At 37.1% G+C, this 22,107-nt stretch overlaps 1 protein-coding gene across 4 annotated transcripts in view; it reads left to right on the forward strand.

The window, feature by feature from the left end:
- The window catches only part of wasf1 (WASP family member 1), a 247,721-nt gene that overhangs the window by 204,234 nt on the left and 21,380 nt on the right, over positions 1–22,107 (forward strand). For 3 of the 4 annotated variants that reach the window (XM_030127872.1, XM_030127871.1, XM_030127873.1), the window contains 2 exons: positions 15,283–15,339; positions 16,728–16,891. In XM_030127872.1, the coding sequence (XP_029983732.1) occupies positions 15,283–15,339; positions 16,728–16,891 (221 nt within the window). The remainder of the gene's footprint in view (positions 1–15,282; positions 15,340–16,727; positions 16,892–22,107) is intronic. The other variant, XM_030127874.1, reaches the window with a different exon arrangement.

Consider the following 22,107-nt stretch of genomic DNA (forward strand, 5'->3'; position numbering starts at 1 on the left):
TTTTTTTTTTTTTTTATTCACGTGACTCTAGTTGTGGAAAAAGTTCTTTCCATTGCATTTTTGCGTGATATACCAATTACGCTACGCCTGAAAAACCACCTCTTGCCAGTGCAAAAACTTCTCATTAAAAAAACCCAAGAGATTTGGCCAAATTGTTTTATTCGCGCAATTTGAGGGTCAATGGAAAAGCGACTACTGAAAGACACTGCGTTGTCATTTCAATTTTTTTACGTAGCTTCAATCGTAGCTTCAATCAATTTCATAACAATCCGACACTGACAAAGACGAAAACAAAGGGAATTTTATCCGTAATTTTTATTTGTTTTAGTTAGTTTTGTAAGCACACAATACAGTTTCAGTTAGTTATCGTTTTTTTTTCTTTTAATTATAATTTTTATATATTTCAGTTAACGAAAATGTTTTTACAATTCTAGTTTTCGTCATTTCGTTGGTTTTCGTTAATGATAACCTTGATACATAGATACACAGACAGACAGACACTTTAGATTGCTTTCTGTATACAGGGTGTATCAAAAAATATATATAGATTTTGAAAAATTACCCCCAGTTCCGCATTTGATCATTTTTGGAATTTTCTTTTATGGATGTCGGTAGGTAGGGGATTGGTGGATATTTGTCCAAATTTGCAGACCCAGGTTTTCATGCATGAGTGAGCAGGGGCAAATTGCGCAATCCAAGTTAAAAATGGTTTGCGCAAAGTAGCGGTGGGATTTAAATCCAATCAAAGGTCATGGGAGGGGGGTTAACTCTAACCCTAACTTGTCCTCAGTGACATTTTCAGGCCCAAACAAGTTGAATTAACTTTGAAAGGCAGGAACAGCTGCCATGGGTAAAGAAATGGGGTCATGGCTCAGATGGTAGAGCGGGTCGTCCAATAACCGAAGAGTTGGTGGTTTGAATCCTGCTCTGTCCCAGTGATATGCTGTTGTGTCCTTGGGCAAGACACTTCACCCTCCTTGCCTCCATTGCTGCTACTCACACTGGTGAGTATGTGCGGTGGTGGTCGGACGCTTCCGTCAGTCTGCCTGCTGTGGCTACAAATGTAGTTTACCACCACCAGAGTGTGAGTGAATGAATAATAGGTGAAAAAATAAAGGAAGGTCCGCACAACCTGTGAGCTCCCAAAAAGTTTTTTAAGCAAAGTAGTGACATTTTGGGCCGAGGCCTTTCATCAGACTAAGGACAGATGGAAATACACTGGTGTTTTACATAGACGCTAATCACAGTATCACGTGACATGTGAATATACGTCATCTTAGAAAAGTAAATCAAAAATTTGAACTTGTCGAACATGCAGTTAACCCTTTCATGCATAGTGGTCTCTACAGTGGACAGCTATTCTCCAGCTGTTCTCTTGTATATTCATGGGTTTGGTTGTTTTAGTTCATATCAGCCAACACAGTGGACGCTTATACATCATCCCATAAACTGCAATTCATCCCATTACTGTAACTTTGCTATTCTTGATAAACCTGATCTGCAGTAACATGTTTGAGTGTAAATCAATTGATATTTGTCAGACAAAAAGTTTGTTTTTTGTTTTTTTGCATATTACCTCCATGAAGTGAGTAATAACTGGCAGTAGAATATGTTAAAATGTGAGAAAACATCAGATTAGTAGGACTAAAATCTTTTCATTTGTTTTTATCTCACTTTCTGATATTGTAATGGCGTTAGTACAAACACAGAATCCAAATGCAGAACTCAAACACCAAAAGTATGATTCAAAAGATTTATTAATCACACACAGGTGAATTAATATTATTAGTGACAGAATCTTGAGGATAATGGTGGATGATATCCTCCTCTGATTCGTCCTCCGGATCGAGGGCGACAGCCCGTCTCCCCGTGCGGTGTTAGGGGTTTCTTTCCCGACTAGGGAAAAGCAAAGGGAGGTCAGGGACGGAAACAGGTCATACACAGGCAGGCTATCAATCGAGCAACAGGACATAAGGACAAGGCAAAACTCACGTACCGGTAGTCAGGGCGAGAAGGTCAAAACCAGGTATCAGAAGAGGCAGACAAAAACCAGACAGGGAGTAGGCAGAAGACGAGAAACCGAGGAATCCAAAAACAGGTCAAAAACTGGCAGGCAAACGAACAAACGAGGTCAAAACGCTGGTAAGAACTACAAGAGTTACAAACTGGCGTCTGACTAGGGGAAGAGACAGGGTTTAAATACACAAAAGGGAGGGAAGACAACTAGACACAGGTGGAGCAAATCAGGGCGGAGACAGGTAATCAGGTAAGAGGTCAGGGAGAACAGGGAACAGGAAGTAAAGACGACAGACAAGACACATGAGGGGAAACTTAACAAAATAAAACAGGAAATGACAAACAAAACATAAAAGACAGACAAAACCAGACTAACGTCTGGCTGCGGGTATGACAGATATTGGGTTTTAAACACGTTTCTTTACTTCAGAAATTAAACGCATGGACATTTTTGTAACTTCATTAAAAAAAATTCAATTGCTTTTTTTTCATGCCTAAGGGGGGATAAAAACAAGAAGAAAGAAAAAAAATCTTGACTATGGTTGTCATAATTCGTGCATGAAAGGGTTAATCAGAAAAAGTCGACAGTCAAATACTCACAAATACAGTGATCCAGCTACTTATCATACAAATATAAACAGATATTAATCAAGTTTCTTCACAGTATGCGTTCATAGAAAAGTGCTATATAAATCTAATCCGTTATTATTAGAAGTGAAATTGACATGGTGGCCAAAGTGTTAATGCTGTAACCTGGTAATTTTGTGGAAAACAAGATGGATGCCCATTGTCCCCTCCCATGACCTTTGATTGGATTTAAATCCCACCGCTACTTCACGCAAACCAGTTTTAATTTGGATTGCGCAGTTTGCCCCTGCTCACTCATGCATGAAAACCTGGGTCTGTACATTTGGACAAATATCCACCAATCCCCTACCTACCGACGTCCATAAAAGAAAATTCCAAAAATTATCAAATGCGGAACTGGGGGTAACTTTTCGAAATGTATAGTTACCTCCGCCAAGGAGGTTATGTTTTTGCCAGGGTTTGTTTGTCTGTCTGTGTCTGTTTGTTTGTCTGTCCGTTAGTGTGCAACATAACTCAAAAAGTTACGGACAGATTTGGATGAAATTTTCAGGGTTTGTTGGAAATGGGATAAGGAAGAAATGATTAAATTTTGGTGGTGATCGGGGGGGGGGGGGGGGGGGGGGGGGGGGGGGGGGGGCACGGGGGGGGGTACTGATTAGCCTTGGCGGAGGTCTGCGCTCTCCGAGTGCTTCTAGTTTTTTTTTTTGTTTTTTTTTTATACACCTTCTATAATATAAATCTGTAAATGCATATAAACACGCTACATGTACAGAGACACTTCCTGCCAGTACCAGTCTGAGTCTGCTCAGATGAAGGATGAGGACTTAGCAGAGGCACACAGCCCTGTGAAATTAGCCACATTTATAAAGGCTGTGACACACAGGTGCACACACACACAAAGATGCACAGTTTTCATTTTCTCTCTCTCTCTCTCACACACACACACACACACACACACACACACACACACACTGTTCCTCACCTTCCTCTCTTGCTTGTGTTATCACACCCACAACACCTTCGCGTTATGATGCTTTATTGGACAGAAGGTTGAATCTCACTGGTTGCAGATTGCAGAATGTGTTTGACTATTTTTTTCTTTGCCCTTTTTTCTGTCTGCAAACTGTCACTTCTTATTTTACCATCCATATCACTAAATTCCAATAATAATAATAATAATAATAATAATAATAATAATAATAATAATAGTCTGAATATTACATATTATCTAATAGAGCTGCACAATATGTCATTTGAGCATTGTCACTGCGATGTACGTGTGCGCAATAGTCACATCGCAGGTCCTGCAATGTAGGAGGTAAATGAACTCAACGTGTTCTCATCTAATTTCAAGGATACCTGACACAAACTGTACACAGAGATCCACCAATCACAATCTTTCTTAATCAGTTTGGAGTGAGTTGCTGGTAACGACATTGAAAAATGAGCAACGAACAAGAGAAAACCACAATAAACAAAGACTTGGTGCAAAAAAGAAAAGCAACGTCACTTATCTGGAATTATTTCAGCTACACGAAGGATGACATTGAAACATGTTCTGTGTCAACAGTGCCTTTCACCTGTTGCCACAAAGAGCGGAAACACAACTAATTAGTTTGACCACATTGTAAGACGGGATAAGTTGAGTTTACTTAAAAAATTTGAGGAAATCAGTTGCCTTAAAAAATTTAAGCAATGAGTAATGAAAACTTGAATGTATTAAACTTAAATGCTTGATTTGAATGGAATTGCTATTTTAAGTACAACACACTAAATGCCAAGTTAATTTAACTTAAAATTTGTTGTAATGTCAATTGCTTTGTGTAATCATTAGACTTAATATCATCAGTTCACTGGACTCAATTCCAAGTTGATTTAAATTAAAGTCTTTTGCAATATAAATTGGTTTGTATAATTATTCAACTTAATATATTGTAGTGTGGATGGAAGTGAGGCAGGAAGTTAGCGCAATGTAATTTGTACAGGAAGTGCTTTTAATTTGGCAAGGCATAAAGATTTACATACACTGTAAGATCGGATAGTTGAGTTTACTTAAAAAATCTGAGGTAACTCATTGCCTTAAAAAACTGAAGTAATGAGTAATGAAAACTTGAGTGTATTAAACTTAAATGCTTGATTTGAATGGAATTGCTATTTTAAGTACAACACACTAAATGCCAAGTTAATTTAACTAAAAATTTGTTGTAATGTCAGTTGCTTTGTATAATCATTAGACTTTATATCATCAGTTCATTGGACTCAATTCCAAGTTGATTTAAATTAAAATGTTTTGCAATATAAATGGCTTTGTATAGTTATTTAACTTAATATATTATAGCGTGGATGAAAATTAGGCAGGAAGTTAACTCAGTGTAATTTGCCAGTACAGGCAGTGGTTTTAATTTGGCAAAGCATAAAGATTAAGATTTTAATTTGGCAAAGCATAAAGATTTTCATAGATCAAGTACAATAATAGATGAACAGTAAAGCCATTGTTGGGCCTAGGGCTCTGACTCATGGTGCAGCTCTGCAAAAATACAAAGACAAACACAAAAAGGCCAATAAACGTTGCCATACACCAAGGTTATTATCGTTAACGAAAACTAACGAAGTGATGAAAACCAGAATTGTAAAAACATTTTCCTCAACTGAAATAAATAAAAACTACAATTAAAAGAAAAAAAACGATAACTGACTGAAACTGTATTGTGTGTTTCCAAAACTAACTAAAACATACAAATTATGGATAAAATTCCTATCGTTTTTGTCTTTGTCAATGTTGGATTGATATAAGATCGGTTTATTTCCCTCAAGCAATTTTAGCCGCTGGCACCGTATGACATTTAACGATCCATCACTTTTTGTCACTTGTCGTTTATTCGTCTTCTCATCCCCACTCTACCTGAAAACATAGAGACTAAAGTTGGGGGAAAGCAGTAGAGTCCTGTCTGGGATTTATTTGAATTTGACGGTGAAGAAGATAAAAGATATAAAGAAACTAAAACTAAACTAAAACCAAGCGTTTAGAAAATAATGAAAACTAATAAAAACTAGCAAACCTGCTCTAAAAACTAATTAAAACTAACTGAATTAGAGAAAAAAAAGTCAAAACTAAATTAAACTACCATGAAAAATCCAAAACTATTAGAACGTTACCATACACACTAACACCACAACCCTGCTGAACCTCTGCACATAAAAAGAACACATTTTCAACAACATGCACAATACCCACAATGCAATGCAGAGATAAAAAGGTGTGGTCATGACTAAAACTTAGTGATTTAAATCCATTCAACTTCAACTTTTTCATACTTTTGACTATGTCTACAAATTAGTAGAATATACTGAACATTTTATAGTAATGTAATAAAACTGAAATCATTTAAGTACATTGTAATTAAAGCATTTAAATCCAGGCTTACAGTGCATTTACATCGGCACCACAGCTATTATATCCTCCTCAGTAGTTTTTCATATATCGCAGGCTTAAAAAAAAAAAAATCACAATGTCAGTTTTGTCCAGTATCGTGCAGCCCTATTATCTAATCATTTTGCAAATGTGATTTTTATTGCTACTCTAAATATTGCAGACAGTAAGTCAGAGGTTAAATAGAATATTAACACTCTTCTGCATGATGTGGTTGATGTTCCAGCCAAATTTTTAAAGCCAGTTTTACTGCAGAGGACGACAAGTTAAAATATTTGACCTTCTAATTCAGCGCCTTCAGCTTTAACAGACAGTCTTGTCAGATTGCACTGTCGTCTCCAGATGGGAATAAATGATATTGACTTTGTCAGTCCAGATTTATAAACGTGCAGCAGCAGAAGAGGAGGCAGGCCGTGGGTTGGATGTGTGCATCTGTGGCTGAGCACACACAGGCTTCCCTTTAGCCAAAGCCTCATCAGAGGTAATGGGCTGTGATGAATCAGAACCTAATCAATATGCATTACCATTAGAATTTATTCCCATGCTCATTCTCAGCGGCCGGGGCCACAGAAGTAGACGAGCAAAATCAGCATCATTTATCCGAAGTGGCGAGGCTGCGGGTTGCAGCCCACGCTGTGTTGAATCAGCTGTCTGTCAGCCAACATGTTTCATTTGAAGAGCAGAACATGCAGTTATTGAATGAGAAGGGAAGGGAAGGACGGGGAGGGGCGGCCTGATCCATATGATGTAAAACTAAATCAATGAATACAGTTTTCTTGGGGTTTTTTTGTTTGTTTTTTAGCGCTGCCATTTGGTTCTGGAAATTAGTGTCATGTTAGATCTTTTACCACAGATGAAGGACTGTGAGAAGCTAAATGGGGTTTTCGGTGGCCACAAATCATGTTGTTTTTTTGGTAAAATTTCACACGCACTATTTGACTATGATAAATACAGTCATGGAAAAAATTATTAAACCACCCTTGTTTTTTGGGGTTTTTTTTTCCTTCTATTTCTTGTTCATTTTAATGCCTGGTACAACATGCTGTTATTGAGTGAAGGGAAGGGAAGGGAGGGGCGGCCTGATCCATATGATGTAAAACTAAATGAATGAATACAGTTTTGTTGTTTTTTTTTTTTGTTTTTTTGCGCTGCCATTTGGTTCTGGAAATTAGTGTCATGTTAGATCTTTTACCACAGATGAAGGACTGTGAGAAGCTACATGGGGTTTTGTTGGCCACAAATCATGTCATTTTTCAGCCAAATTTCACACACACTATTTGACTATGATAAATACAGTCGTGGAAAATTATTAGACCACCCTTGTTTTTTTTTTCTTCTATTTCTTGTTCATTTTAATGCCTGGTACAACATGCAGTTATAGAATGAGAGGGGAAGGAAAGGGCGGCCTGATCTATATGATGTAAAGGTAAATCAATGAATACAGTTTTCTTGTTTCTTTTTTTTTGTTTGTTTCTTTTTTTGCGCTGCCATTTGGTTCTGGAAATTAAGTTTCAGAGGCAAAGATGCTCATAGGTTCATCCAGGCGTACATAGTGTCATGTTAGATCACAGGTGTCAAACATGCAGCCCGGGGGCCAAATCCGGCCTGCCAAAGGGTCCAATCCGGCCCCTGGGATGAATTTGTGAAATTAGTGAATTTGTGAATTTAGGTCAGGTCCCACATTCAGACCAATTCAATCTCAAGTGGGCAGGACCAGTAAAATCTGATCATAATAACATAAATAATGACAAATCCAAATTTTTCTCTTTGTAAATGTAAATATTTTCATGTACATACACTAAAACAAAAAATGTGAATAACCTGAACAAATATGAACAACCTGAAATGTCTTAAGAGAAGTAAGCGCAACTTTAACAACGTTCTGCCTGTTATTAAATGTTTTGTGTATTTGTAGATCCACTGTGATCTGTACGTTATAATGTACATGTGTAAATGATAAACTGAGGCAGAATATTGTTAAAATTAAACTTATTTTTTCAGTTTGTTCGTGTTATTCACATCTTTTGAAAGGGTAGTTTGTAGATATAAACCTTTTCGGAATGCAAATTTACTTTTTTCGCTCTAAAACATAGAGAAAAGTTTGGAGTTGATATTATTTATATATTATTATGTTATTATTTTACTGTTTTAGCCCACTTCAGGTCAAATTTAGCTGAATGTGGAACTGAACTAAAATGAGTTTGACACCCCTGTGTTAGATCTTTTACCACAGATGAAGGACTGTGAGAAGCTAAATGGGGGTTTTAGTGGCCACAAATGAAGTCATTTTTGAGTCAAATTTCTACACCATTTGACTACGATAAATACAGTCACGGAAAAATATTAGTCCACCCTTGTTTTTTTTTGTTTTTTTTCTATTTCTTGTTCTTTTTAATGCCTGGTACAACATGCAGTTATAGAATGAGAAGGGAAGGGAAGGGCGGCCTGATCCATATGATGTAAAACTAAATCAACGAATACAGTTTTCTTGTTGTTGTTTTTTGTTGTTGTTGTTGTTTTTGTGCTGCCATTTGGTTCTGGAAATTAAGTTTCAGAGGCAAAGATACACACAGGTTCACCCAGGTGTACATAGTGTCATGTTAGATCTTTTACCACAAATGAAGGACTGTGAGAAGCTAAATGGGGTTTTTGGTGGCCACAAATCATGTCATTTTTTAGTCAAATTTCACATACACTATTTGATGGTGAATGCAGTCGCTGGAACAATTATTAGACCACCCCTTGTTTTCTTCTATTTCTTGTTCATTTTAATGCCTCGTACAACATGCAATTACTGAATGAGAAGGGAAGAAAAGGGCAGCCTGACCTATATGATGTAAAACTAAATCAGTGAGTACTTTTCTTGTTAGTTTTTGTCTTTTTGTTTTTTAGCGCTGCCATTTGGTTCTGGAAATTAAAGTGTCATGTTAGATCTTTTACCACAGATGAAGGACTGTGAGAGTTGTTTGATAGAAGCTATAAATTGGGTTTTGTTGGCCACAAATCATGTCATTTTTTAGTCAAATTTCACATACACTATTTGATGGTGAATGCAGTCGCTGGAACAATTATTAGACCACCCCTTGTTTTCTTCTATTTCTTGTTCATTTTAATGCCTCGTACAACATGCAATTACTGAATGAGAAGGGAAGAAAAGGGCAGCCTGACCTATATGATGTAAAACTAAATCAGTGAGTACTTTTCTTGTTAGTTTTTGTCTTTTTGTTTTTTAGCGCTGCCATTTGGTTCTGGAAATTAAAGTGTCATGTTAGATCTTTTACCACAGATGAAGGACTGTGAGAGTTGTTTGATAGAAGCTATAAATTGGGTTTTGTTGGCCACAAATCATGTCATTTTTTAGTCAAATTTCATATACACTATTTGATGAAGAATACATTCGTGGGAACAATTATTAGACCACCCTTGTTTTTTTCAATTTCTTGTTTATTTTAATGCCTGGTACAACATGCAATTACTGAATGAGAAGGGAAGGGAAGGGCGGCCTGATCCATATGATGTAAAACTAAATCAATGAAAACAGTTTCTTTTGTTGTTTTTGTGCTGCTGTTTGGTTCTTGAAACTAAGATTCAGAAGCAAAGATACTCACAGGTTCACCCAGGCGTACAGAGTTAGATCTTTTACCACAGATAAAGGACTGTGAGAAGCTAAATGGGGTTTATGGTGGCCACAAATCATGTCATTTTTAGTCAGATTTCATAAACACTATTTGATTATGACAAATACAGTCGCGGAAAAAATTATTAGACCACCCTTGTTTTCTTCAATTTCACCAGGAATGTACTTTGTTTTTATTTTTCACACACATTTTGGTTATTATCATGTAAATACTGTCGAATGAGTTCATTCTAATTTGATATAGGCCTATTTTGTTTGTTGTTCTGGCTTGAAGTCTAAGGACAGGAGTGAGTATTTAAAATGTTATTATGTTAAGTTATTTGATGATGAGAATGGGGGTGGGATTAATTAAGTTTTTCTTTTCCCCACTCCTTTTCGAGTGTAGATGAATGATTTTGTAATTTTGAATTTGCATGTATTCTGTAGATGCTTGAAATAAACAAAAAATGAATGAATGAATATAATGATTAACAACAGAAATAGCTCATTAGAGTTTAATTTCAGAGCTGATATCTATCCATTTTCCACGTTTTCTTGATAATAACCAAAATCACTTCAGTTCTTCCATCAATATCTATGGCATTGTCCTGACAAAAACAGTGCTTTTAGCCATTCCATGTTTTCTTTTCTGTCTGTTTTAGTCACATGAGACACACAGGAGTTAGTACTTGATTGCATAACCGTTGTTTTTTATGACTTTTGATTGATGGTTTAATAATTTTTTCCATATATCCTGTAGAGCTTCAAATATTTTAACATAATCCCCACAAACTTCACTATTTTTGAATCACATTTGCTAGAAACTACATTTTTTTCCCCACATTTTGAACTAATTATGAACTGTAACCTTATTATAAATGCAGATATATTCATGACATGTTTTTAGATTAGCATATTATTGTAGGAATAAATTAGCCTGATGCTGTGTGTTTAATTAGAAGAAGTCATGGCAGGTTGTTTGTCTTTGTCGGTCTTTGTCTCTTTGTCATTTAGAAAGATATCGAATATGATTTAGAAAATGTGTTTTCATTCCGATATTTATGCCAGGATTGTATTTTATTTTCAAACATGAATGCACATGAGGTGGCTGATGACTTATTTAAAAGCTCTCAGTTGTACTGTTTAATGCTCCGCTCTGTGTTTTTGGTGTTCCTGCTGCTATAACAAAGCCAGCCAAAATAATGTATACACACATCAGGAAAAGAAAAACTTGCATAAATATTTCAATACCAAATTTATTCAGACATTTCAAGATTAATGCAAGTTACCTTTGGCCTGTACTATTACAAGAGGTGCTCCAAGTGGTGGCCGTTGGCTTCTAGACATTTATGTGTACGGCGAACTGCTGCTTGGGTAACATCGGCCAAAGTGTCCAATGGGATTGCTGCACATGCATTTTCAATTCCTTGTCTTAGGGCTGTGTTTTTCAACCTTGGGCTCGGGACCCCATGTGGCGTCGCCTGGAATTCAAATGGGGTCACCTGAAATTTCTTGTAACTGATAAAAAATAAAACTAAAAACAATTTTTGGAAGGATATACACAAAAATATAGAATATATACTTAATGTTACCTTACCTTTTGAATTTGCCACCTTAACCCTTTCATGCACGAATTATGAGAACCTTAATCAAATTTTTTTCCTGAGTGTTTTTATTCCTCTTTAGGCATGAAAAAAACAATGCGATTGAAAATCTTCTTCTGAAAAATAAATTAAAATTAAATTTAAAAAAAAAAAAAAAAAAAACATAAAAAAATAATAATAATTTAAAAAAAAAATCTTATAAAATTCTTATTCTTATATATTTTTCATGAAGTTGCAAAAATGTCCACTCAGCTGGACACCACACATTTAATTTTTGACGCACAGAAACATGTATTTACTGATAAACTGTGTGAAAACTATGGGGAGGGCTTGTGATTCTGGGGGTTTATGCTCAGGAGAGATCTACATAATGTTACCAATTCATGTCAGAAAATATATGTAGTGTCTTAAAACTTTAATAAAGATATGTGTAGAAAAAAAAAAAAAAAAAGAAAAGAACAACAAAATCCATGAATATACAAGAGAACAGCTGTAGAATAGCTGTCCACTGGAGTGACCACTATGCATGAAAGGGTTAATTATGGGAAAAACTGAAATTTTAGTGAACAAATTTCTTGTAATTGATAAAAAATAAAACTAAAAACAATTTTGGAAGGATATACACAAAAAATATAGACTATATACTTAATGTTACCTTACCTTTTGAATTTGCCATCTTAACCCTTTCATGCACGAATTATGAGAACCTTAATCATATTTTTTTCCTGAGTGTTTTTATTCCTCTTTAGGCATGAAAAACACAATGCGATTGAAAATTTTGTTCTGAAAAATAAATAAAAATAAAATAAAAATAATTAAAAAATAATAATAATGGAAAAAAATTCTTATGAGCGTATTTTTCATGAAGTTGCAAAAATGTTCACCCAGCTGGACACCACACATTTAATTTTTGACGCACAGAAACATGTATTTACTGATAAACTGTGTGAAAACTATGGGGAAGGCTTGTAATTCTGGGGGTTTATGCTCAGGAGAGATCTACATAATGTTACCAATTCATGTCAGAAAATATATGTAGTGTCTTAAAACTTTAATAAAGATATGTGTAAAAAAAAAAAAAAAAGAAAGAAAGAAAAGAAAAGAACAACAAAATCCATGAATATACAAGAGAACAGCTGTAGAATAGCTGTCCACTGGAGTGACCACTATGCATGAAAGGGTTAATTATGGGAAAAACTGAAATTTTAGTGAACAATGCCTACTTGTATAGAATTTTAGTCACTGCTGGCAAAAAGGCTGTGACCAGGCACTGGCTCCAACGTGAACCACCTAATCTGGAAAAATGGGTAGATAGAATGAATGAAATTTACCAGATGGAAAGACTGACCTTCTCCCTTCGGTTACAAATGAACAAATTTTCAAATCTATGGTCAAAGTGGATTTTTTTATTTTTTTTTTACACTTACCAAACTCAATCTCTTGGAACCTTAAATGTACAAGAAATGACAATATAATGACAATGGATCTGGAATTGTCTTGTTTTTTGTGTATTTAATTAATTCTACTTTTTATATTTTATTTATTTATTTTTTTCTTTAGAGAGAGGAGGTCAAAGTCTTGGTCTTTCTTATGTGTTTTCTTTATGTAACAATGCATCCATTGTTCATCGTTCAATTGTTTTGTTTATTAACAAAAAAAAAAAAGAAAAAAAGAAAAACTGAAATGTTGAGAATGGAAAGATTGGTCATTGGTCACATACTTGTTACGTGACCACAATGTAATTTAAATGTATGTTGAATTTTTCTCAATATTTCTAAATAAAAATCTGAAAAATAAATAAATAAATAAATAAATAAGGTGGGTTGACAGAGACAATCACAATACATAACAGACATGACAAACTGTGAAGCTGAAACTGAAGCACTGCGGTTCTGTTTATCTGTCAAATGTTCATTGTGGTCGGTTTCAGATGCTGCAGCTCTTTCATAATTCATAGTTTGAGTTCTTGTTTGTTCAGTATTAACTGTCCTCCTTGTAAATCCAAGCTGGACTGACTGTACATATCCTGACCAAGGAAAATCAAACTCTCCCTTTGTGCAGTAATCTACACCTGGCTTTTCTGCCTCCATCCATAATATTATACATTATATAGACTAAATATTGTCTAAAATTAATGTTAATTTGCAACTGAAAAGTTTTGAGCCTAACATGGAAAGGAAGACCAAACTTGGTACATGACATCTTTCACATATCTTAATCCTATCCATTAAATTTCTTAGTCATAGCAGTCTTTTTCCCTTTTTTACAGGTCCCTGAACTTTCTGTATCAAGTGTTTCCTGAAAAATGGACAAACTTGAGTATCGGGCTAATTTGTGAGTATGGATGAGACTTGGGTCCATCACTATCAGCCTGAGACCAAGGAGCAGTCAAAACAATGGAAAGAAGGCAAAGGTCGTACACGTACTTGATGACAGCCCCATACTCAAGTTTGTCCATTTTTCAGGAAACACTTGATACAGAAAGTTCAGGGACCTGTAAAAAAGGGAAAAAGACTGCTATGACCAAGAAGTTTAGTGGATAGGATTAAGATATGTGAAAGATTTCATGGACCAAATTTGGTCTTCATATCTTAATCCTTTCCATTTTAGGCTCAAAACTTTTCAGTCGCCCCTCATAGTATAGCAAACTATTACATGATCAAAAACAAATTAATTTTAGCAAAAAAAAAAAAAAAAAAGTCTGGAGTCGTCAGAAATTTGTGATGTTAAAATGGGGTCACGAGCCAAAAAAGGTTGGGAACCACTGACGTAGTGGAAACACGGCATATGTATAGAAGTACTTATACAAATTAAATATTTATGTTTTTCTTTTCCTGATATGTGTATACATTATTTTGGGTTGACTCTGTATTAGGGATGTAACGATTACCGGTATAACGATAAATCGCGGTAAAATTACCAACGGGTTAGTATTACCGTTTAAATTCTAATTATCACGATAACCATGTTTGATTACCGTACTTTTCTGGAGAAAACACCTGTGTAAAGATCTGCTTTTATGTCAAATATTTGAGTATAGTTTTAATTTATTACAATTTTGGTTGTATTTACCCAATACTCACTTTTAAAGTCTTTGAAAAGGTTTGTTAAGCATCTGTGTGTTATTTATGCAGTGAATTATTTACATTTTTCAAATCGGATTTTCTATATTTTTTTGTGTTTTCTGTCCTTTTATGTTGATATAGGTGGTTAAAGTGAAAAAATAATAGGCAGATGATATAAATGAAGTTGTGCTGAAAAAAGAAGATACCAAACATGGGTATAGTAAACATTTTTTTTATATAGTATATAAAGACAAAATCAAAAGGACTGAAAAACGGACAAAATAGGCTCAGACCACTAAGGGTTAATATTTGAATGTTTCTGCCAACAGAAGGTACATTGTGCCTATTATTTTTATTAATTTTTTTTTTATTTTTTTTTTTTTTTTAAATACAACTTGGTTAAATTATTTCAGTGTGTGTATTAATACTTTTTTAACATTTTGAGCTCAATTTCAACAATACCGCGATAATAATGATAACCGTGATAATTTTGGTCACAATAAGCGTGGTGTGAAATTTTCATATCGTTACATCCCTACTCTGTATGTATTACTGTGGGTGGCACTGCATGTGTGTTTGTTAGCATGTCATTTTCCTGTGTGTGGTGTTGTCATAGGTTTGTCGTAGGTTGTAGTTTGTCGTCCCATTTCCAGTGAGATCTGTCCCTTTCTACCTCAGTCCTCTTTCTGTTTGGTTGTGTGTGTGTTTGTGTGTTTGCCGCTGCGTCCCACCTGCATTGTGACGTCTCCTCAGCTGTGCACGCTGTCATTTTCTGTTTAACAGCACTTTTTTTTTCCCCTCTTTCCCTTTTGTCCCACTTGCTCTCGCCGCCCACTCTGTTTTGTCCCTGTTGACCGTGTGCCGCGGTTGTTGTGCTCAATCCTGTGCCGTGTTTGATTTTTTTGACCCCCCCTTCCCTCACCCCTGGTGCTTCTCTTGTGGTTTTTGTTTTTGTTCTTGTAGTTGCAGGATCCCCGCATGTATGATCAGGTCTATAGGTACTTAGACCTTCCAGGGCAGGTATGTGAAAATCCAGCGAATTATTTCAAAAAAAACAAACAAAAAAAAAAAAAACACTGTGTGTGATTTGTGCTACAGCAGCTTTACTGCTCAATTTCTTTACAGGCCTTTTGTGTTCTGAAATGCAGTCATGCTGAAAATTGGGAGGGCAGGGAGTGCTGTTTGACATTGAACTAGTGTAAATATGTGAAAACCTTCCCACATCTACACTTTATTACTAGTCTCCAGTGTTAAACAATTGTTTATCCCAGATATTAAAAGCAATTTGATTTGGCCTTGGTCTGTCAATACGCTCTCCCTGTATTCTCATATGAGAGAGAGAATGTTTTTCACTGTAAAGCAATGTGTGATATGTCTCTTAATATACTCTCAAGACCAAATAGACTGAGATGAAACTGTTTTTATTATGACAAGAGCTGAAAAGTGAATTCAAGGTGATGATTCCACTTTTAGACCTGTATTTTCGTTTATATCTGACACATGTACAGTTAGAAAACATGATGTAGCAACTAGGGGTGTAAGAAAATATCAGTTCTGCAATATATCACGATATTTCATTTCACAATACTGTATAGATATTAAAAAGTACTGTATTGATATTTTTAGGTATTTATCCAAATGCAGATATTGTGGAAGTTCATTTTTGTTTTTCTTTTAATTCTTATTATTTAACACTTTTTATTAAATAATGTCAGTTCCTTTGTTGGGATTGCGCAAAAATGATGTTATGATGTTCGTTCTGAACTAATAGAATATGAACATTTGAACAGGATCTTAAACTGTAATGTCTGTGAAACAGAATTTAAGCTTTAACACAGGAAAATTTTATGATATAGCATTAGATCCTGTTGTGACGAAATAAAAATGTGTTTAGTATTTGTGCACATTTGTGGTGTAATTCCATTCTTCCAGGAAATGATATTTTAAAAAAAGAAACAAACAAACAAAAAAATTGCCTTTATTACAGTATCATGATATATCGTGATATATCGTATTGTGATTTGTATCGTATCGCCAGATTCTTGCCAATACACACCCCTAGTAGCGACAGTTAAATGTCTGATGTTGGATGTTGTTTATATGTAGTCTTATTTCTGTCGTTATTTGTGCCTACTAATCTTACCATGAACTGTTGATATAGTATGAAACAGGCAGCTCTTTGAACCATTTTTGATCACTTTATAAAATCGTATGTATTCAACAGTAGTTAATGTGTTTTCTTCTCTCTCCATTCTTCTCCCCCTTTAATTTCCCCTCCTCATCCCAAAACGTCTTTTTCCGGGCTTCCCATTTCATTTCATCATCACCCTCTACTCCCTAACTATGTCCTCCCCCATCATCATCATCATCATCATTATCATCATCATCATCATCATCTCCGTCTGAAGCTGAAGGCGATAGACCGCCCACCAGAGCCAGAGAAGGTCCCGCGGGCCCCCCACGACCGGAAAAAGGAGTGGCAGAAATTGGCGCTGGGCGCAGAGTTGGCCCAGGACATACCCGAAGACAAACACAGGGAGGCCAACGGCTCAGCAGGTTACCACGACAACAGGTGAGTAAAGCTAACACTGAAAGATAGACACAAGTGGCTTTTCCATTGGACATCTGCGGAAAACTTTACCGATATTTATTAACCCTTTGATGCATGAATTATGAGAACCTTAGTCAAGATTTTTTTTCCAGAGTGATTTTATTCTTCTTGTGATAGAATTTTTTTTTTTTTTTTTTTATGAACCTATTTTTTATGGCGTTACAAAAATGTCGACTCAGCAAAGAAGCAAAGAAACATGTATGTAAAACTGAAAAACAGAAAGTGATATGAAAACTATGAAATAAGAACATTTTTAATGCAGCTAATCTGATGCTTTCTCACAGTTATTACTCACTTCATGGAGATAATATGCAAAAACCCTTTTTGTTTTCGAAAACTTTCAATTATAGTCTAATAGCAATTGATTTACACTCAAATATGTTACTGCAGATCAGGTTTATCTAGAACAGCAAAGTTACTCTAATGGTATGAATTGCAGTGCATTATGGGATGGTGCATAAGTGTCCACTGTGTCGGCTGATATGGAACTAAAACAACAAAACCCATTAATGTACAACAAGAACAGCAGTAGAATAGCTGTCCATTGTAGTGACCACTATGCATGAAAGGGTTAAATGACAAAAAAAACAGAAGTGCGTAATGTTGGTTTTATCATTAAATCCATTAAATGTGATGATTTGTTTATTTATTATCGCGAGATGACACGAGAAGTCATTCCATAAACATGGCGACAAACGTAAATATGGTGTTGATTTACAGATATAGTCATTATTATTATTATATATTTACCCCGCTATCCCGTGCTAAATTAAAAAATGATAGTTTCCTGGTGTGTCTTTTAAAACTCTTCTTCTTCACTTGTTGTAACATCTGTCAACATCCGTTTTTTTTTTTTTTTTTTTTTTTTAATTTAAGTGACTCCAGTTGCAGAAAAAGGTCTTTCCATTACAGTTTTGCGTGATATACCAATTTCACTACGCCAGAAAAACTACCTCTTGCCAGCGCAAAAACTTTTTATCGAAAAACAAGAGATTTGGCGAAATTGTCATTTTTCCATTAGGTCAATTTTTATGCGCAAGTTATATTCATGAAATTTGAGGGTTAATGGAAAAGCAACTAGTGTATAGTGTTATAAAAACCAACATGCTTCTGGACGTTCCTGAGGCATGAAATTGGCCCCATATGTAATGTTTGTGGACATGACCAAAAATATTCACTTAGTAACATTTTACGGGTACATTTTTATACGCATGTTATATTCGCGCAATTTTAGTGTCAGTGGAAAAGTGAATACTGAAAGACACTGCATTGTCATTTCAAATTTTTTTCGTAGCTTCCTTTGGATAATGTCTAGAAAATTTGTCACAGTTTGGAGAAATTTTGATTTACGATGAATGTTTGAAACGTTAAAAATTTGCTTTTACTTATGTTTAGAGATATCAGTATAGTTACTGTTGAGCTCTGATAGGAAGTCATATATGCGCTATGCCTGAAAAACCACAGTTTGTCACAGTTTTGAGAAATTTTGCATTTTTGCCGAATTTATTAAATGTTGAAAATTTACCTTTACTTATTTTGATGGCTTATATCATGGAAATGTTTAGAGATATCAATATAGTTACTACTGATCAGTGATAGGAAGTTATATTTGGACTTTGATTTGATAAGTAAAGTAAAGTAAAGTAAATTTTATTTATAGAGCACTTTTCACAGACAGAGTCACAAAGTGCTTTATCAATTCAAATCAGAATCAAATTAAGTTTACAGAGACCCAACAGAATACTTCAGGGGCAAACACTTGTGATTGGTGACAGTGGCGAGGAAAAACTTCCCTTTAACAGCAGAAACCTCGAGCAGACCCAGACTCCTAAAGGATGGCTGTCTGCCTTGACCAGTTGGGGTTAAAGAGAGAGAGAGAGAGTAAAGGAGGAGAAAAGAGAGAGCGATAGAGATATAGAGAGACTGGGGGGGGGTGACACATGGAGTACGTTATGATGAATACATAGAGTGTAATCAGTCTGTGGTGGTCCTGGGTCAGGTGGGAGACTAAAAAGCCTTTTTGAACAGGAGGGTTTTGAGGTGTTTCTTAAAGCTCTCTACAGAGTCCATGGACCGTAGGTGTAGAGGCAGGTCATTCCATAGACGTGGTGCCACAGCTTTAAAAGACCTGTCACCGCGTGTGCTAAAACAGGTCCGTGGAACCATCAGCAGGTGCTGTCCTGAAGACCTCAAGCTACGAGTCGAGCTGTAGGGCTGGATCAGGGAAGCAATGTATGCAGGGGTCTGGCCATGTAGGGCCCGGAAAGTTAGCACAAGAATTTTGAAATGAAGACGATATAGAACAGGGAGCCAGTGGAGGGATTTAAGGATGGGAGTGATGTGGGTTCTCCTGTTTGTGCGGGTCAGGAGCCTGGCAGCAGAGTTCTGGACAAACTGTAGACGGGCCAGCTCCTTCTTGTTTAAGCATGTAAACAGGCTGTTGCAGTAGTCTAAGCGAGAAGATACGAAAGCGTGAACGATCATCTCGAGCTCATTTGTGGACACCATAGATCTGAGTTTGGAGATGTTGCGTAGGTGGAAGAAACAGTTTTTGACTAGGTGTTTGGAGTAGAATTCTAAAGACATGTCCTGGTCAAAGATGACACCCAGATTCCTCAGTTTTGTCTTTACCGAGGAACTCAGGTCTCCAAGGTGATGTTTGATCCCTGGGATTGCACTATCCGGGGCAATGATGAGGGTCTCAGTTTTGCTGGAGTTCAGCTGGAGGCTGTTATCATTTAGCCACTGCTTCAGCTCTGACAAGCAGTTGATTAAGGAACTCAGTTTGTGGGGCTCAGAGGAGTTAAAGGAGCAGTATATCTGGATGTCATCCGCGAATAGATGATAGGAGACATCACTGTACTGTCGGATAATGTGGCCAAGTGGGAGGACATAGAGTAAGAATAGGACTGGTCCCAGGACAGAGCCTTGGGGCACACCACACAGTAGATCCGCTGAGTCAGATTGGAAGTTGTTTATTGACACAGTGAAGCTTCTGCCGGTCAGGTAAGAGGAGAACCAGTCTAGCACATGACCTGACATCCCTACCAGGTCCCTCAGTCTCTCAATCATTATGGTATGGTCCACTGTGTCAAAGGCCGAGGAGAGATCTAGCAGGACCAAGACCGTGGATTTCCCGGAGTCAGCCGCCATCAGGATGTCACTAGACACTTTTAATAGTGCGGTTTCTGTTGAGTGGCATTGTCTAAACCCAGACTGAAAAGTGTCATAGATCTGGTGTGTCTCCAGAAAAGCTGTCAGTTGTTTAGACACTGCTTTCTCAAGGATTTTGGCCAATAGGGGGAGCTTTGAAATGGGCCTGTAGCTTTTGAAGTCTGTGGGGTCCAGTGTGGTTTTCTTTAGTTTAGGTTCTATGATGGCCTGTTTGAAGGAGCTGGGAAACAAACCAGTTGTGAGCGACAGGTTAAAAAACTTTATGACCCATGGTCCAATAGTGTCAAAGACACCGACAAGGAGCTTATGGGGGAGGATGTCTGCAGAGTTGGAGGAGGGTTTCGTTTTGGATAAAAGTGCTGAGATGTCCTCCAGTGTCACAGGGTCGAAAGAGGACCAGGTTTGCAGAGGGGGATCAGATAGGGTCAGACGGCCAGAGGGTGGTGGGATATTGTGTTTAATATCCCTGATCTTGTCTGTGAAGAAGTTTAGGAAGTCATTGCTGTCAGCTTTACAGAGCACAGGGGCAGCAGGGACAGCAGGGGACACAATGGACTGGATTGTGTCAAAGATTACTTTGGGGTTTTTCTTGTTTGTGGCTATAAGTTTGTGGAAGTAGCTGGATCTTGCCTCCTTAATCATTTTATTTAATGAGGTTATGAGATCTTTAAGATGTAACCTGTGTACTTCCAACTGGGTTGATTTCCAAAGACGCTCAGTTTTGCGACAAGTTCTCCTTAGGTTTAAGATGTTTTCATTTATCCAGGGACAAGACCACTTACGAGTGACATTAGTTTTCACGGGAGCCACCTGGTCAAGAATAGAGCTGCAGTGTGTGGCAAAGCACTGGATAAACTCATCAACATCGGGACACTCATTAAGAAGACTAGGGTTAAACAGGGCACGGAAATCCTGGGCTGTGGACTCTGTAATGATCCTCCTCTTGGCCCTTCTAGGTGCAGGCTTGGGCTCAAGAGGCACACATAAGTCAGAAAACACACCACAATGATCACTCAAGTGGACATCCTCAACACACACATTTGTGACGTGTAAGCCCAATGAGAAAACCAGGTCCAGGGTATGTCCTTTCTTGTGGGTGGGGCCAGATACATGTTGTTTGAGGTTAAAAGTGTCAGTCATGGCTAAAAGTTCCATTGCTGGGCTGGATGAATTGTTATCGATGTGCAGATTGAAATCCCCAAGAATTAAAACCTTCTCCAGTTTTATTATTGATGTAAGGAAATCACTGAAATCGCTTAAGAAGGCACCAGCAGGGCCAGGGGGACGGTAGATTAAGAAACAGTACAACACACTGGACGAGCCAATCTTGATCATTTGTGACTCAAATGAGGGAAAGTCATCGGTGCTCATCCCTCTGCATATGTATTTGTCTTGGTGCACTACAGCAAGGCCACCGCCCCGGCGACAGGGGCGGGGCTGACCAACAGCAGAGCAGCCAGGAGGGCACAGTTCATTTAAATGAATGAACTCCCCATCCCTTTGCCACGTCTCCGTCAGGAATAATGCATCCAAGTTCCTGTTGGTAAAAAGCTCATTTAGGGACAAGGATTTATTGGCAATGGAACGTGCATTTAGTAATCCAAACCGGCTAGGTGGTGGTGGCATCATGGTGTTCGTGTCCGCTGTGTGTAATGGGATTTGTGTCAACCACCTACGGTGCCTTTTAGCAGAGTGAAACCCCATACGAGACCTGGATATGACAGGAATGGGGAAGAGCAAGGCAGAGGTGTAGGCTGCTGGAGATGGGGAAGGAGAAGAGGAATTCACTGAGGTGGTTAGTTGACAGGTGGACAGTGAGGGCCTGGGAGAGGAGGAGAGATCAGTTGGGGTGTTGTTTATTCTCACTACAGATTTTATAGGAGACTCTGAACGTGGTGATATTAGATGTGACCAGCAGGGGGAGCAGGTGACTGCAGCAGAAGAGGGAGGGCATAGTCACATTGGTGTGGGTGTGGTTTTAGTCTGGACAGCGTGTTGGATTT

The sequence above is a fragment of the Sphaeramia orbicularis genome, chromosome 24 (genome assembly GCF_902148855.1).
Source record: "Sphaeramia orbicularis chromosome 24, fSphaOr1.1, whole genome shotgun sequence".
NCBI lineage: Eukaryota > Metazoa > Chordata > Actinopteri > Kurtiformes > Apogonidae > Sphaeramia > Sphaeramia orbicularis.